Source organism: Rattus norvegicus, chromosome 5 (assembly GCF_021556685.1).
Source record: "Rattus norvegicus strain SHRSP/BbbUtx chromosome 5, alternate assembly SHRSP_T2T, whole genome shotgun sequence".
Classification (NCBI taxonomy): domain Eukaryota; kingdom Metazoa; phylum Chordata; class Mammalia; order Rodentia; family Muridae; genus Rattus; species Rattus norvegicus.
This window is the reverse complement of record NC_141538.1, coordinates 14630001-14646960: the sequence shown is the minus strand read 5'-3', so window position 1 is coordinate 14646960 and position 16960 is coordinate 14630001. Positions and strand designations below refer to the sequence as shown.

General features: G+C 42.7%; 1 protein-coding gene across 10 annotated transcripts in view; it reads left to right on the top strand.

Moving 5' to 3' along the window:
- The window catches only part of Sgk3 (serum/glucocorticoid regulated kinase family, member 3), a 124859-nt gene that overhangs the window by 93535 nt on the left and 14364 nt on the right, over positions 1-16960 (top strand). For all 10 annotated transcript variants that reach the window (XM_087660233.1, XM_087660240.1, XM_087660235.1 and 7 more), the window contains 9 exon segments: positions 855-904; positions 2832-2889; positions 7195-7278; positions 7394-7525; positions 10324-10436; positions 10549-10585; positions 11860-11946; positions 12249-12344; positions 14993-15148. In XM_087660233.1, the coding sequence (XP_087516359.1) occupies positions 855-904; positions 2832-2889; positions 7195-7278; positions 7394-7525; positions 10324-10436; positions 10549-10585; positions 11860-11946; positions 12249-12344; positions 14993-15148 (813 nt within the window).

Genomic DNA, 16960 nt, shown 5'->3' with positions numbered 1-16960 from the left:
AATTTCACTATTACATGGCTTTTGTGAGTGTCTACTGTGGGGTGGGTTTGAATGCATGCCCAGAGGCCCTGCTTTAATCCCTCGTACCTCAAGAGAAAACAGATGCCGCCCCTGACAGGATCCCTGGATTCCACCTCGGGAATTTTCACTTGAGTTTTCAAGTGAACCAGAATCTTTCGAGGTTAAATTGCTTTGTGCTGTAACAGGCGAGTAAGGATTCATGGCTGAATTGATCCCGGGCTTTAATTTACTGTGCCTACAACTTCGAAACTACTGAACTGCTGGGGACGGGAGAAAATCCTGTTGTATTTACTTTGGAGATGATTCTGCCAGGGCGGAGAGAGCCGTCAGTCTGCCCGGGGTGAACCTGAGTTTGGATCTGTTTCCAGCACCCCTAGAAAAGCTAAGTATGGCCGTGCAGCCGTGCACCTGGGGTGGAGACAGCCAATCCTAGGGGCTCCAGCTGCACTCAACAGATCTGCCGTGTATACGCCCTTACCGTCAGCCTGGCCTTAAAAAGTTTTTAATATCTGAAAAACAGACAGCCTTGGCAACTGGTCTCTGAGTGTAAAGGGATTCATCTGTTACATGTGTTTTCTGCGCTCACCTCTCCTGAGCGCTTGGCCTGGTCCTTGTCTGTTTAACGCTGAGTGTCATTTCTGGTCTCCTTTCTCCTTGCAAGTTACCATGGTAAAAGTGACTGTTTATACTGACTATATTTCAAGAATGAGGACTTTAGGTTTCCTTAACATATATTGTTTGTGGTATGGTTATATAATTTTATATCAAGGTATCCATTGACTTGTAATCTTTGACACTAATGAGGATACTGTTTTCTCCCTCTCACTAAATAGCCACATTCTACCTCACGGAACATCAACCTGGGTCCAACTGGAAATCCTCAGTAGGTTTAATTTATTTCAACTTTTCTTTATTTTGCGAATGTGCATTTTTGTGACGCTAAACTATTTTAACTGGAGACCTGTGAATATGTCAGTAGATAGAAATAAATACTGCTGTCATTGCTTCATTGCTCTGGCAGAAGCCGCCCCCCCCCCCCGTGTGTGTGTGTGTGTGTGTGTGTGTGTGTGTGTGTGTGTGCGCGCGCGCGTGTACTTACACAGTCACATTTGCTTCCTTCTATTTAAAACATTATTTCCTTAAAGAATAAAATAGCCCAAAGAACAGGTTTTTTGTAGAACAGATATACCTGTATTTAGTTAAATGTTTCTAATATATCTTGTTTGCTTTAAATTCTTTTTTAGTTAACATACCAACTACTGGCTGCTTACGACATTTTCATATATGCATCCGTGTGCTCCGTTCATACTTGTTCCCCAGTGCACACACTGACTTCCTCTCTGCCAAGTAGTCCCCCTTCCCCTTTCATGTTATTTGTGTGTATGTATTATTTAAACCTTGACTCAACGTATGTAAGAAAACGTTTCGTTACTTCCTGTCTTGCTTTTATTCTCCTTCCCCCTTGAGATCCTTGCTTCCTCCTTTCTAGTCTTCCTGCTTCTGCATCCTGTGTGTGTGTGAGAGAAGATGTGTGTATTTAAATCTAGATTGTGCACATGAGAGAAAATGATGTGTGCCGTTTGCCCTTCTTGAGTCTGCCTTATTTGCTTAATGCATTCTTGTTAATTTTTACCTTTTTTAATATTTAACCTGAACTGAGTGTTAGGTTAAATGTGTACGAACAGACTGTAAACCTTCTTACAGCTTATGTATTTACTTACTTACTTACTTACTTACTGTGTGCGTAGATGTGTGTGTGGAGGTCACAGGGTAGCTTTTAAGAGTCAGTTCTTTGCCTGCACCACGTGCATCCAACTCGAGTCATCAGGTTTGGTGGCAAGCTCCTTCTCCTGCTGAGCTAGTCAATCACTTGTTTTCTGTTGGGGTTGGTTGGTTGGTTTTGGTAATTACTTGACATTTCAAACCTAAATCAATCGATCCTCCTCTGGTACAGCCAGGAATTCAGGCTCTCTGAGGAAACACTCCTAGATATTTAAGATCACTGTCCTACCCCCCTGACACCTGCCTTTGCCAGCCCGTGCTGTTTCTATCTACTAGGCTTGAATAAACAAAACAGCGGTGTTGTTCTCTCTGGAGTTCTGTTCCTGGCTTTCCTTCATCGCAGGCATGCATGGAACAATCCACTGAACTTTTTGATTTCAATGCTCGATAAGAGACTTATGTTAAAAGCTGGAGACTTCTTTCCATCAGAAAACATTTTGAGGGACAGGGGGCTAGATTGGTGGCTAAGCAGTTAAGAGCACTCACTGCTCTTCCAGAGGTCATGAGTTCACATGGTGGCTCACAACCATCTGTAATGGGATCTGATGCCCTCTTCTGGTGTGTCTGAAGACAGCAACATTGTGCTCACATACATAAAATAAATAAACCAATCTTTAAAAAGAAAGAAAAGAAAAGAAAGTGCCCTTGGCATTTTTATTGGGTGCTGGCACCTAGTACCTTGTCTTGAAGAATTACCCAGTACCAAACACTACTGAACTTCACGTAGGTAGGTTTCTTATATTTATGTTTATATATTATGATGCCTATAAAGGCTTGTCTCCAGTTTTTTCTCTTAGAATTTTATTGAAGTACCTCTTCTACGGAGCTCAAACAGGGCTTATATAATTTAGTTGGGAGGAAATGCTATTGCTCTTAACAAAGGAGAAGGAAAATCCTGCCAATGGGTCCACAGACTTTGTTCCCTCATATTAATTTGTTAAATTAATGAAACACGAGGAAATGTTTAACAGTTTACATCTTAATTTCTAGAAGACTCATTTTTTTTTGCCATTGTTAATTTCTTTCAGTGCCAAACCAAGTGACTTCGATTTTTTAAAAGTTATTGGAAAGGGCAGCTTTGGCAAGGTAAGAGTTTTTAGCGTTCCCTTCCATGATTAAGCACTTAAGGAAGGTCTGCTTGGCATGTGTGAGCCACTGGGCTTTTCTGTTGGCAAGATACGGACTTTCTAAGATGAAGTGCTTAGGTTCAATGTGTACTTAATAAGAACTTAGAGTGTGCCAGCTGCTTGTCAGGGTTCTATTGAGAAAACTGACGTAGCGATGCTTACAACCTTTGTGGTAGGTAGTCTATTAAGTGATTCACTCGGCTGAATGTCAATGGTGGAGCTGTGCTGAAGTGAACAGGTGGACTGACAGGATTCTGGGCAGCTCAGCTGGTCAGGAATAATCTTTAGAAGGAATCCTTTCAAATGGATGCTAGAAAGGCCGTGAAACAGGCATTTCTGTGAGCATCAGAGTCATCCCAGAACTGGACAGTGTCCAGCCATGCTGAGAAGATCGGCATGGTCACCAAAAGTGTTGTGGGAGAATTTATCTGAACCACCAAATACAATTATTCTTTTTTGCAAATTTCACTGAAACTTGTAGTGAAAATGAATATATGTATATTTAATTATATCTTAATATGTATGTTTATAGTTATAACTAATGTATATATACTTATACTTCCTTATATTTGTAGCTTTGGGTATCTTAAGTTTTCGGAGTTGCTTTGAGAACAGGGAAGGACCACTGCTCATCCTGTTTGTTTGTTTATTCCTCGGATACATAGCGCTCACTTGTTACATTGTAACAAGTGCATGTAAACAGCAGACAGGAGTGGATCCCACTCTGTAATCAGTGTATCAGAATGTTATTAGTGGTCTGCCATTAATAATGCAACGTTGACAGATGTCAAGAAGTTAGCAGCCATCAGCCCTGGATAAATCTCCCCTTGCTTTGCATTAAATACAATGACAGAGGGGTTGGGAATTTAGCTCAGTGGTAGAGCGCTTGGGTTCGGTCCCCAGCTCCGAAAAAAAAGAAAAAAAAAAAAAAAACAAATAAAAACAATGACAGACTGCTGAAAGGGTCCGGATATAGATCTCTCCAGAGAGACACATCCAGAACATGTCCAACACAGGTCGATGCTAGCAGCAAACCACCGAACTGAGAACGGGACCCCCTTTGGGGGAATTAGAGGAAGGATTGAAAGAGTTGAAGGAGCTTGCAACCCCATAAAAACAACAATGCCAACCAACCAGAGCTTCCAGGGACTAAACCACTACCGAAAGACTATATACATCAACTGACCCAGGGCTCCAACTGCATATGTAGCAGAGAATAGCGTTGTTGGGGCACCAGTGGAAGGGGAAGCCCTTGGTCCTGCCAAGGTTGAACCCCCCGGTGCAGGGGAATATGGGGGGGCAGTAAGGGGGATGTATATGGGGAATACCCGTATGGGGGAGTGGGAGGGGATGAGGGGGCTTATGGACAGGAAACCAGGAAAGGGAATAACATTTGAAATGTAAGTAAAGAAATATATCTAATAAGAAAAAAATGACACACATTAGCTGGATGTGCTGATACATGCTCACAATCTTAGGATTAGAAGCTTGGGAGTCTGAGGTGGGAGGACAGCTTGAACAATGTAGCATGAAGCTATCTTAGAAAGAACAAAAGGACATGGTGGGCTTTGCTGTTGCCCTGAAGCTGTGCTTAGGCCTAGAAGCCACAGGAATTGGTTTTGTATGTAGTATGAAATGTGGGGTATGTTCATCTTTTCCTTCAATGTGACATACAGAATTTATTCAGATACACGCTGGGCTCCAAGGCCACCTCCATCACATATTTGCATTCATGTATGAACAAGTCTGCTTTAGACGTTGTGGTTCGCAGTCCTGTTTCTAGACTTTATTTTCTGTCCCATTTTGTCTGTTTATCGTCGCAACAATATCTTGACAGATATAGCCCGATAGCCAGCACCAGCCTGTCCCTCCATTCTTCAGGAAGATACTCTTAGCCTTTTCCATGTCTGCATACATCTTAGAATCATGTCTGTTTCTGCAAAATTTAGATGGAATTTAATTTGAATTACATTCAATCTGCAGATGGGTTTAGGTGTGGGAGAACTGATGTCTTTAGATCTATGGACATTTCAATAATTAAACATTTTAAGTCTTTCTCAACATTTTATAATGTCCTATATGTGATTTTACACCCAGTTTATGAAATGTGTTCTTTGGTGTTTCTTTTTGAGCTGTTGAAAACTGTTGTTAGTCACTGATGGTCAGTATATTTATGACCTGTGACACACCGAACAAGAACACACATGCACTAGGAAAGGCATATTCAGGCATGCCCAAAGCATCATTTTTCACAAATAATGTATCAAGAGAGTGCATACATTATAATAGGATATTACGCGTGACAACATTGACCATGAAGTCTCTCCCACATGCTATAATATATAATTTGGAATGAAAGGAATGAAAAGGGGACTTTATATAATTGTAAATATATAATTTTTGAGAGCAGAAATAACTAGTTACTGCACAGTAGAATAGTGGTGGAGTGAGGTCATGACTGATGGGTCAGAAGTTTTGCCATGTTTTACTTGACCTACATAGTGCTATATAGATTCTGTAAAGCTTACCAAGATTTATATCTTAATGTGTGCAAGCTATGTTTAATAGAAACTAAAAATGTTGTAGGTAATATAAACCCCCACGGTCCAATAGAATAAAAGACTTAATATGCAAAAACAAGGCAAAGCAAACACAAACACAGAGTCATGGTCTACTTGAAAATAGTGCATGATGTGAATCAGCTACGCCTGTGTCAGCCGGGTGTGTACAATAGCTCTTTCCGGGGTGTGGTTTAGGTTCAGTTTCCTTTTGCCGATTTGCTTCTTAGTTGATCATATACGTCCAAATCTTCCAGTCACTGACTAAAGGAAAACACTGTGAGGGGAAATCAGAGCCATCTGAGTACAGTAGTCTTTGATGTTCGTTCTAAGAATGCACTTAAAGTCGAGCCAGTGGGAAGGGTGGGAGTTATCAAAACGGTTGGAAAAATAAGGAAGGAAGGGTGTTGCTCAGTCCAGTGCTATGGAGAATAAAGAATGAGGAATGGCAGAGTGTGCTCGGACAGAGGACATTTCATACTAAAGGTGTTTTGACTCCATCTTTAGGAGTTCCAAATGTTTTTAAATCAATAGGCTTACCCTGGGGAGAGCTTTCGATAGCATGCCTTCTCATGGGCTGTCTGCTAATACCGTACGTTTGTCACAGCAAGCTAGTGTTGATGTTAGTGTTAACATACTCACAACAGTTACTCTGATTTTGTAGCTTTTTGTAGAGTTTGCTCTTTTCCTATCCAGCTACCACTTTCCATGGAGGTTTCATGTCTGCTTGGGTTTGTCTTGGCTGTCAGTTACCCAGACTTCCCTTGCTTTTGATGTCCTTGACTGTTTAAGTCTAGACAGCATGCCCTTCTGTTGTTTTTCTCATGTTTAGACTGAGGTTGCGTATTTGAACCAAGAGAGACAGGACAGTTCTAGAAGTAAGCATGCCAGTGTCAGGAGTTGATGTGCTGGCTTTGAAATGCCTTGGGACGTGTCCTTTAGTAATTACACAGCTTAATTTATGGTCTTCCCCAATCCCTTACCATTATTCTCCCGTGTCACGTAGTGGAAATGTGTTTGAATGAGTACATTCATAAGCAGTCTCATCACTGGGGACATCACAAAGTGTACTCACACAAGCCGTCATATCACAGCCTACTACATGTTTAGGACATGTATCCATTGACCGGAACATCGCTATGTGTAGCACAACCTGGAATGTGTCTTCCTTTTCTAGTGCAACATCATCTGTCTTTTAATGTATGCATAAGGCCACACCGTTATGAATAATACAACAGTCCGTGTTGCCTCTTCCTCTGAACTCTTGTGAATTCAGAGCCTGTAAGAGAAGCCTGCATAAAATAACAGTGCGTTATGTTCCTACCAAGGTTATAGCTTTTATTTACTTATGAGTATCGTGTGTATGTATCAGAAAGAACCTTGTGGGAGTCAGTTCTCTCCTACCTCGTGGCTCCTAGGAATCAACTTCTCATCAGGCCGAGGAGCAGTCACCTTTCCCCACTGCACCGCACCACAACCCCACTCCAGTGTTTTCTAAGCAAACTCAAAAGGCCCCCGAACACTGTGTATTTGGTGATGAGTTTGGTAAAAATCCCATTACCAATATATATTAAATAACAAATAAATGATCTCTAGCTATTCAAATAACCAGAACCCTTTTTGTTTTATTAAAATATCTAAGAAAAGGAAGAATTATAAAAGTAAATTCACTAAACTCTTCATTCATTTGCAAATCTTTCCAACAGGTTCTTCTTGCAAAACGGAAACTGGATGGAAAATTTTATGCTGTCAAAGTGTTACAGAAAAAAATAGTTCTCAACAGAAAAGAGGTAACACAAAATAGCACCTGTTTCTCTCAAGCCTGTTTCTTTATGAGCAGTTGTTTTCTGATATATACAAGTTGCTGTTTTATGGGGTTTTTTTGTTTTGTTTTGTTTTTTCCAGCAAAAACATATTATGGCTGAACGCAATGTGCTCTTGAAAAATGTGAAGCACCCGTTTCTGGTTGGATTGCACTATTCTTTCCAGACAACTGAAAAGCTTTATTTTGTTCTGGATTTTGTTAATGGAGGGGAGGTGAGTTTTGTGATTCTTTGTTTAATACAGACAATGGCTAGGAAAAAAAGTAGCAGGAAACCCAGAAGGTTACTATGTAAATTTTCAGCTGACCATGCTCCATCACCAGCTGTTTGTAGAGTGAAAACAGTATTCAGTGGACCACATGCCGGGGGAGGCAGGGGGGAGGCGGCAGGGAGGCGTAGGGAAGTCACAGGCATCGTGTGTGGTCAACACTGCATCACAAAATTGAAATGCTAGTGTAAAAGATGCCATGTAATTTAGATAATGGTTGTTTCAACCATTGCCTGTGAATGTTAGCCAAACATGTTATTTTCTAAAATGATCAAACTATTCATCAGGGAGGCAACCCCTCCCCACAGTTAAGCCAGTGGGGAGTGTTTGATGTTGTATCGCCTTTCCGAGGGTACATATGTATTTCAGCATGTTAGAGTCTGGCAAGATCTACCTCAGAGAAAGGAATTTTTAATAGAAAAAGAGAATTGTAATCACAGAGTCTCCTCTTTTGTTTGTGCCGGTAAACCAAAACTCTTACTCAGAAGACTATTGAAACCCTTTCTTAAAAATGCTTCCGTTAGAGCAGCTGATACAGTCATAGTATACAGTATCACTTACATGCCCAGGACGCTGGCTCCTTGTGTTATTTTATCATCATGGCAGCCACATGGTATAAGACAAAGCCGTTTAGATGGTGGAAGTGAGTCATGTAGTTGTAAGCTACAGAGTGAGCTCGGGCAACCTGGTGACAGGTTACAGGCAGTCAGCCATCCCTGGTCTGCTACTTCCCAGTCCCCTTTGATTTCTAATTCAGTTGATCTCTAATCCACAAGTGTCTCCAAAGTTTATTGAAGTAGTATATCTTACAACAACTTTACAAAGGAGCCCTTTATCCCTCAGCAAAGAGGAAAGACGCGATGTTACTGTACTTTGGTTAACTATGTGTTACTTAGGATCTCATTGCTGTGAGCAGACACGATGACCAATGTATATAAAGCACAACATTTATATAACTGGGGCTGGCTTAGAGGTTCAGAGGTTCAGTCTATTATCATTAAGGCGGGAGCATGGCAGCATCCAGGCAGGCATGGTGCAGGAGGAGCTGAGTTCTACATCTTCATCCGAAGGAAGCCAGGAACACTCAGGCAGCTAGAAGGAGGGTCTCCAAGCCCACCCACACAGTGACACACTTCCTCCAATAAGGCCACACCTTCTAATAGTGCCACTCCCTGGGCCAAGCATATGCAAACCATCACACTATGGAATAAAGGTGATAGATAGAAAATGAGAATAAAGCTGGGTGTGGTGGTGCACACCTTTAATCCCAGCACTTGGGAGGCAGAGGCAGGAGGATCTCTGTGAGTTCAAGGCCAGCCTGGTCTACAAAGTGAGTTCTAGCACACCCAGGGCTACACAGTGAAACCCTGTATGGTAAAAACGAGAGAATGTGAATATGAAATATAAAATGAGTTACAACAAAGAAATTGAATTCAGAGACTCTTTGTTAGCATTACTCTGTTCCACTTCAGATCGAAGGAAGATGTCTCAGCCATGAGCCTCCCTTCCCTGCCTCTCAGTCTTTGAAATGTTCACGGGAGACATCTAAGTGGATGAGGGGCCGCTGCAAGTCTCCTTTTTTATCTGTGGTTTCTTCACATTTTGGAACTGTGCTTTCGGATCCTTTTTAGACCATGGTTGTTCAGTTGAGCAGCGGAAGTGGAACGATACTTACTGTCATCCACAAGATGAGCTCTGCTGGGATGATGGGGGTAGAGGATGAAGTGCTGGAGAAGGCACTTGGGTGTGGGTGATGTTCAATGCAGCTGGCAGTGGGTAGGCTGGAGGTAAAGACCAGGAAGAAGGGTTGAGGTGGAGCGTGGGTTCACCCCGTGTTCTGGTATTATTAACTTTTTCTTTTAGGTGCACTGTCTTGCTTCTGCTGTTTTGAGACAAGGCCTTGCTATGCATGTAGTCCTCTCTGACTTGGCACTTCCTGTGTAGCCATGGCTGTCCTTAAGCTTGTGACAATCCCTCTGCCTCAGCCTCCTGGTGCTCAGCTTGCAGGCATGTGCCAACATACCTGGCTCTTTTTTGTTTGTTAGGGTCTTACTAAACAGCTTAGACTGTAGGCCTCAGTCTCAGACCTCCCTCCCAAGTCTCCAAGTACTGAGTGATGGTCGTGCACCATGGTACCCCAGTACTGGGTGATGGTCGTGCAGCACGGTACCCCAGTGCTGGGTGATGGTCGTGCACCACGGTACCCCAGTGCTGGGTGATGGTTGTGCACCACGGTACCCCAGTACTGGGTGATGGTCTAAGATGCTGGGCAGGTCAGCCTTTCTGAGCCAGCTTCCTCATCAGTTTCCTACGTCAGATCTGTTGTTTGGGAATATTAAAGATTGTAACTGTATAAAGACCTCCCACAGAGCTTTCGGTTTACAAAGCCGTCCAGGAGGACTAGTAATTCCGTGCTATTTACAGGTAGTTGCATGGCAGCATCAGGGTTGTAGATTTTCCGTGATCGTTCCTAAAGCGGCTGTCTGGGGTGATGTGGAGACTGTCACACTGAGGACTGAGTGCAGCGCACGGAGATGAGAGAAGTCAGTGAGAGCAACAGCCGAGTGCGTGTTGCACGCGTGGTACAGTGGTTGCCGCCTAAGAGGCAGACACACGGTTGAGGATGAGAGGTGCGGACAGGACAGCCGGATTTCGTGAACTTGCATCTTGTGATCGATGTATCAGGAAGAATGTTTGGTGTGCAGCCCTGGGACCACACTAACAGCTTCCCCTCCACCTTGCAGCTCTTCTTTCACCTACAAAGAGAAAGGTCTTTTCCTGAACCCAGAGCGAGGTTTTATGCTGCTGAGATTGCCAGTGCCTTGGGTTACCTGCACTCCATCAAAATAGTGTACAGGTGGGTCATTTGTTTAAAAGCACACGGAAAATACCTCCTGAAATGTTTAAGATTTCTTGAAGTATTTCGGGTGATAGTCATTTTTTTTTCCTTCTCTTTTAATTTGATGTAGAGACTTGAAGCCAGAAAATATCCTTTTGGATTCTATGGTAAGTGTTTTATTAAAAATCTTGTAGTTTTCATTTCTTTGTTGTTGCTAGGCATGGTAGGAAATTGTCTTAAAGGTTCCATACTGTATGATTGCATTTCTGTGGAATTCTTGAAGTGACATTGTGCTCTGAGGAGTCCAGTTCGTGCTTATAGAGGGACAGGTTGGAACAAGGGAGCCCACAAAGTTAAAGAACCCACATGAGGCCCCTTGTGAGATAGAAGTTACCCATCTTGACCGTAGTGAGAGCTACAACCAAACACACAGAATGCATAGAACTGCACACATTACACACAGAACTACACATGTGAAAGTAGTGACACCAAATAAAACCTATACTGTAATTAGCAATTCTGTACTAATATGAATGTCTTGCTTGACCCTTGAACAAGATGCCGGCTGTGGGGTAAGCTCAATGAGGTTACAGTCTCTACTGTTATTGAAGTTTTATTTGTCGTTACAGTTATTTTAAAATAAAAGGGGTTTCAAAATTGTCAGTTCAGGTCCAGGGATGTAACTCAGTAGGTAGAGTGATTGTCTAGTGTGCAGGAAGCCCTGGATTCACCTTCCTTTAAAACAGAAACAGAAACAAACACAGCTGTGCCTGCCTGTAATTTCAGCACTTGGGAAGTGGAGGCCCGGGCTAGCCTCAACTGCACAGTCAGCTTAAAGCTGAAGGCCAGCCAAGGGCTGTGTGTGACTGACTCAAAAAAGTGAAAACAATGAGCTAGCAAGATACCCAGTGGGTTAGGACACGTGCCACAGTCTGATAACCTGAGTTCCATTTCCAGGACCAACTGGAATGGAGAACTGACCCTAAGTTGTCCGCTGGCCTGCACACATGCATCCACATGTGCACATACACACACACACACTCACTCACTCACACACAAAGTAAATGAATGTAAAAAGTGTAAAGGAGGGTTGTGGATTTAGCTCAGTGGTAGAGCGCTTGCCTAGCAAGCGCAAGGCCCTGGGTTCAGTCCCCAGCTCTGAAAAAAAGAAAAGAAAAAAAAAGTGTAAGGGAGGAGAGGGACGGCTCAGTGGTTAAGAGCAGTTGCTAGTCTTACCCAGGTTTGGTTCCCAGCATCCACATCTGGTGGTTCACAACTACTTGTGTCTCTCCTTACAGAGGGTCTGATGCCTTCTGGGATTCTCAGGAACCTGCCTGACTCACACAGGCACGCATACACAGAAAATAAAAAGTCGTTACAGTGAAAAGCTTGTTAATTCATGTCTACACACTGCTTTATCTTACTGCCTTCTGTTTGTCAGGGACATGTTGTCTTAACGGATTTTGGGCTTTGCAAAGAAGGAATCGCTATTTCTGATACCACCACAACCTTTTGTGGTACACCAGAGGTAAGAAATATGTCTGATCATTGATAAAATTTATAAAATATGAATACAAGTCACACCCTACATCTGCACAAGAGGTGAAATAAAACCTGTTAGAGCTTCCAGTTTCTAGGGACTTAGAGTTCACTGTGGTCGCAGCATGGCACAAGGCCCTTCAGAAGGCCAGAGTGAGAGTGTGCAACTCATTGAAAAGCTAGGTGGTCCATCTTTAGTGTGACTAACAGCACCTAAAGTTTGCTCCCTTTTCAGTTCCTCAATTGTCTCATGTTCACTGGGTTGCTGTCGTGTTTCCGTTTTCTCTGCAGTACCTTGCACCTGAAGTGATCAGAAAACAGCCGTATGACAACACTGTGGACTGGTGGTGCCTGGGAGCTGTTCTGTACGAGATGCTGTATGGGCTGGTATGTGTTCTGTTCCTTACTGTCCCACTGCACCGTCGAGAGCAAAGTAGTCAGTCGTCCTGAAGATGGTTAGGTGATGCCAACACCGCCGTGGCGCTGGCCTGGTTAACTGAGTCTGAAACCGTGTGAGGAATGTGCACGTAAAGAAGAACTTTATTACTTTGAAACACCAATATATAATTTCTGTATTCCTTTAGGCATTTTTAGAAATCGACACCCAGTCATAACATTGAACTTCCTTGTTTCCTTTCATTTTGTTCATACCAGACATCACCTGCCTGATTTTAAAAAGATGGAAATAAAGAGTCTCAGTTATTAACGCATTACTATTACGTCTTAACAGATGATACCTTTTATTCTGTTTTATAGGGTTGAGTTAATACAGGCATTTATAGCTTTTATGCCACTGGATACCATCTGTTTCCCTTCTCTGAAAACGTGGCTTAAATAATTCACTGGCAAAAAAGAAAAAGATGTTTGCTGTGCAATTGAATTCCATGGTTTTCAGTAAGGATGCCTAAGACCAGCCAGAGCTACTGGTTAAAGTGGAAATTTTATTACTTTACTAAGATATCACTCCAACCCAGGGCAACCTATTTAGGCTTTTTAGTTTACATATCTTCATAATGGTGCATTTGTTTTTCTTGTGTGTGGGGGGCAGAGCTCAATGGTAGGGGTCTTCCTCAGTAAGTGCCTACCTTATGTTTTGAGACAGCCTCTCACTGACCCTGTAACTCACCACTGTGAGTAAGTTGTTAGCAAGCACTAAGCAGCATTGTGTTTCGCACCTAGCGCTGGGTTACAAGCACGACTGGCATTTTATGCGGGTGCTGAAGATCTGGGTGCTGGCCCTCATGTTTGCACAGCAAGTACTTTATTGACCTAAGCCATCTCCCGGGACAGCACCTATATTTTGCTTTCCTCTAGCTCATTTGAAATACGAAACATTTGGATTGCTTTTTTTTTTTTTTGGTTCTTTTTTTTTTTTTTCGGAGCTGGGGACCAAACCCAGGGCCTTGCGCTTCCTAGGTAAGCGCTCTACCACTGAGCTAAATCCCCAGCCCTGGATTGCTTTCTAGATATTTTTTGTGGTCTCTAAGTATTATTCAACAGTCCCATGCAGTGACCTCTGAGGTAGCAGACAGTGCTGGTGCTAAATGCTCATCAGCTGAGGAAAGGGGGAGGGAGAAGGAGCGGGGAGGGAGGGGGGTAGAGAGAAAGGGGCCAGAGGAGTTCTATAAGCTGGAACTCAATAAAGTTCAGCACACTCTAGATTGCACAGAATAAAGAGAGATACCACTGCCCTTCCCTCATCTGTGGGTAGCTTGTTAAAAGCTACCTTTTAAGTAATGCTAATGACAATGGACATCAGATAACTACTTCATACCTTTAATTTTAGCCACTGATTGTCATCTAGATACTTCAGAATCCTTTGTATTTCTTTGAAGGACTTTGAAAGTATAAAATAAGGTTATATTTTAAAAAGCAAAAATTTTGGGTTTTTTTTATTTGTTTTGTTTTTTTGTTTTTAACTTTCTTACAAAAAAACAACCCTGGAAATTGACAGAGCTATAAAACTCCATTAACTCTAAATATTATTTTTATTTCAAAACTTCCAGCTAGATAATTAACTGTATATAAGGCATTCTCCCCAAACTGTAATTGTCACATACACTTATGAAGGAACGGTGTCTTCAGATTTCCATCTGTTTTTGATGACTCTGGTCTCAAATCTTAAATCATTTGATACTTGATATTCGATCTGTCTGGAATGCCTGTTACCCGTAACTGTCATCATACCTGTGTGTCTCAGTCACTGTTCTCTGACTGAAGAGACACCATGACAAGGCAACTCTTGTAAAGGAAACCATTTAGTGTGGGGCTTGTTGACAGTTCAGAGGCTTAGCTCAGTATCGCCATGGTGAGGAATATGGCTCCAGAGCAATAGCTGAGAGCTGTGTCCTGATTCACAGGCCAAGATACAGAAAGAGACAGATGACCTACATGGGCTTTTAAAACCTCCACATCCCACGTCCCAGTGACACACTTCCACCAACAAGTCACACTTCCTAGTCCTTCTAATCCCTCTCAAATAGTACTGCTTCCTGGTGACCAAACATTCAAGCATAGGAGCTTGTGCATTGAGGGTGGGACGTAGAGACTCTTTCTCAAACCACCACAGCAGATACGGCCAGCCCATCATTACTTTTGTAAAACACCCTATTACAAGTAAGTGATTTAAAAGCAGTTTACAGAGAGCTAGTAAAACCACTGCCCCACCCAGTGAACACTAATTCAGCTCGATGGTGCATTAGGCTTTAAAATCTCTTTGCCATACTTTATTGATGTCTGCATGCTCAGAGGGCCATGAGTTAATGCAACCCTCAAGACCCAGCTCCTCTCTGAAGACCAAAGTCAAGTCCAACAGCTTTTCTTTTGGGACACAGTATTTTACGGTGTGGTCCTAGCTGGCCTGAAAGTCACCATGTAGCCCTTCCTGGAACTCAGAGTTATCCAGCTGCCTCTGCCTTCCGAGTGCTGGGATTGAAGGATATCCTCACTCAACAGCCCAACCAACATCTTTTAAACCATTTTCACGTAACTCACTAACCTCTTGTGCTGTTTTGCTTTTTTTTTTATTTTCCCAGCCCCCTTTTTACTGCCGAGATGTTGCTGAAATGTATGACAATATTCTTCACAAGCCCCTGAACTTGAGACCAGGAGTGAGCCTCACAGCCTGGTCCATCCTGGAGGAACTCCTAGAAAAAAACAGACAAAATCGACTTGGTGCCAAAGAAGACTTTGTATGTATCATGTTTCTGCATACCAGTTGTTAGACTTACTTACAATTTGGAGATAAATCCTTATTTTATTGGTATTTAGAGAAATAGCTATGACAGAGTCAGGGCAGATGGGGTATTCTTGTCTCCAGTTTCCGGTAGTTTTCATGTACTTTAATTTAGTTCTGCATCCAGCTCTTATACCCTGCTACTTATGGCTTTCATTTGCCCTCTTTTTAATGGCGTGTCGTATAGTACATTTAACTACTTTGATTTTTTTGGTCAGTTTACCTTATTTTGGAAGAAAGTTTTACTCCTTAGTTCAACATCTAATGTCCCTACCTCAGCCTCCTGTGCTAGGATTAGAAATGTGTATCGTGTCCAGATATTTTATTTTTTGTATTTTGCTGTTACTGTTCATTTTGAGAAAAAGTCTGTGATGTGCAGACTAACCTCAAACTAGTTGTAATCCCCCTGCCTCTGCCTCCGCCTCCCAGGTGCTGGGATTACAGTAGTGCACTACCACACCCAACCTAGAAATAAAAATTTCTACGGCTGAACAGTATAAACTTAGAACACAAATCACTGTAAGCTTTTGTTGGGGTTTAAATTATTTTCCTTGTTAAGAGAAATGTAAGGGGCTAGAGCAGTAGCTCAGCGGTTCAGAGCACTGCTTGCTTTTGTAGAGAACCATGTTTGACCCCCACTCCCCGCCCCAGCACATGAGCAGGTCATCATCATCTGCACCCCCAGTTCCTGGCAGTCCAAGGCCCTCCCTGGCTCCCAGGTGTATTGCATGCATGTGCTGCACACATACATGCAGGCAGAATATCTGTACACACTAAACAATAGTAAATTCTCGAGGATTACTTTTGAGACACGGTCTCACTGTGTGAAGAATTTGCTGGCATCTCCTTGAGATAGTTGTGGAATCTGCCCATTGTTGCAGATCAAGGATTTTATCAATATATTAATGACAGCAAATTCACAGACTAGTGAGAAACATGAACTTTTCGGTCTTTTCCAGAAAAATCTTGGAGGCTGTTTTCAGTCTTCAACTTGTATTCAGTGGCTGCTTCTGCTCCTGCCCTCCCACCCGCCCCCTCGCTGTTCAGTGGGTCGCTCTGTCTTTGTCTCTCTCAGTCTTGTTAGCGTTCATACCTCCTCCGTACTTGTGTAGTGCCAGTCAGAAATTGCAGCCCTAAGTTCAGTGCCGTGTCCTGGGTGGCTGAACAGAGCTCAACTTTACCGTCACTGGAGACCGCCCTCCTGAAAACAACACATATTAAACACTTTATGGAGAAATGTGCTGTTCACTGTACACTTGATCTCAGCTTTCCTAAGAATACACACTGGCAGCCATTCTTGTTAACCAAGGAATGTTGTGTAGATTGTCGGATGGACTAAATACAACTCCAACAGAAACAACCTGAGGATGTTGGGTAGTTTACTCTCTTTAGAACAGTAATGTAAGCTAAAAGTATACCTCAGTGGAATAATGTGTTTAGTGTGTAGTGAGGTCCTGGCTTTGATCCCCAAAACTGTAAAAATGAAACAGTAACACACCAAAAAAGTAAATGTTTGTATTTCAAGCTTTGGGGGATGTTTGTATTGGCTGGCACAGCTCTTCTGGCAGATGATCTTGCCTTCTGTTTGACTGGGATGTAACCGCTGTGTGTGTGAGTGAGTGGGGCTGACTCCGTTCTGTACCTCTGTACTGTGAACGTAGCCTGAACTGCATCTGCACCATATTCCTGCTGCCACGGAGAAAGGTCTCTCTCCACCGCTGTCCTGGGCTCCAGTCTTGCCTGGGACTGGTGTGCGTCTTTGCACAAA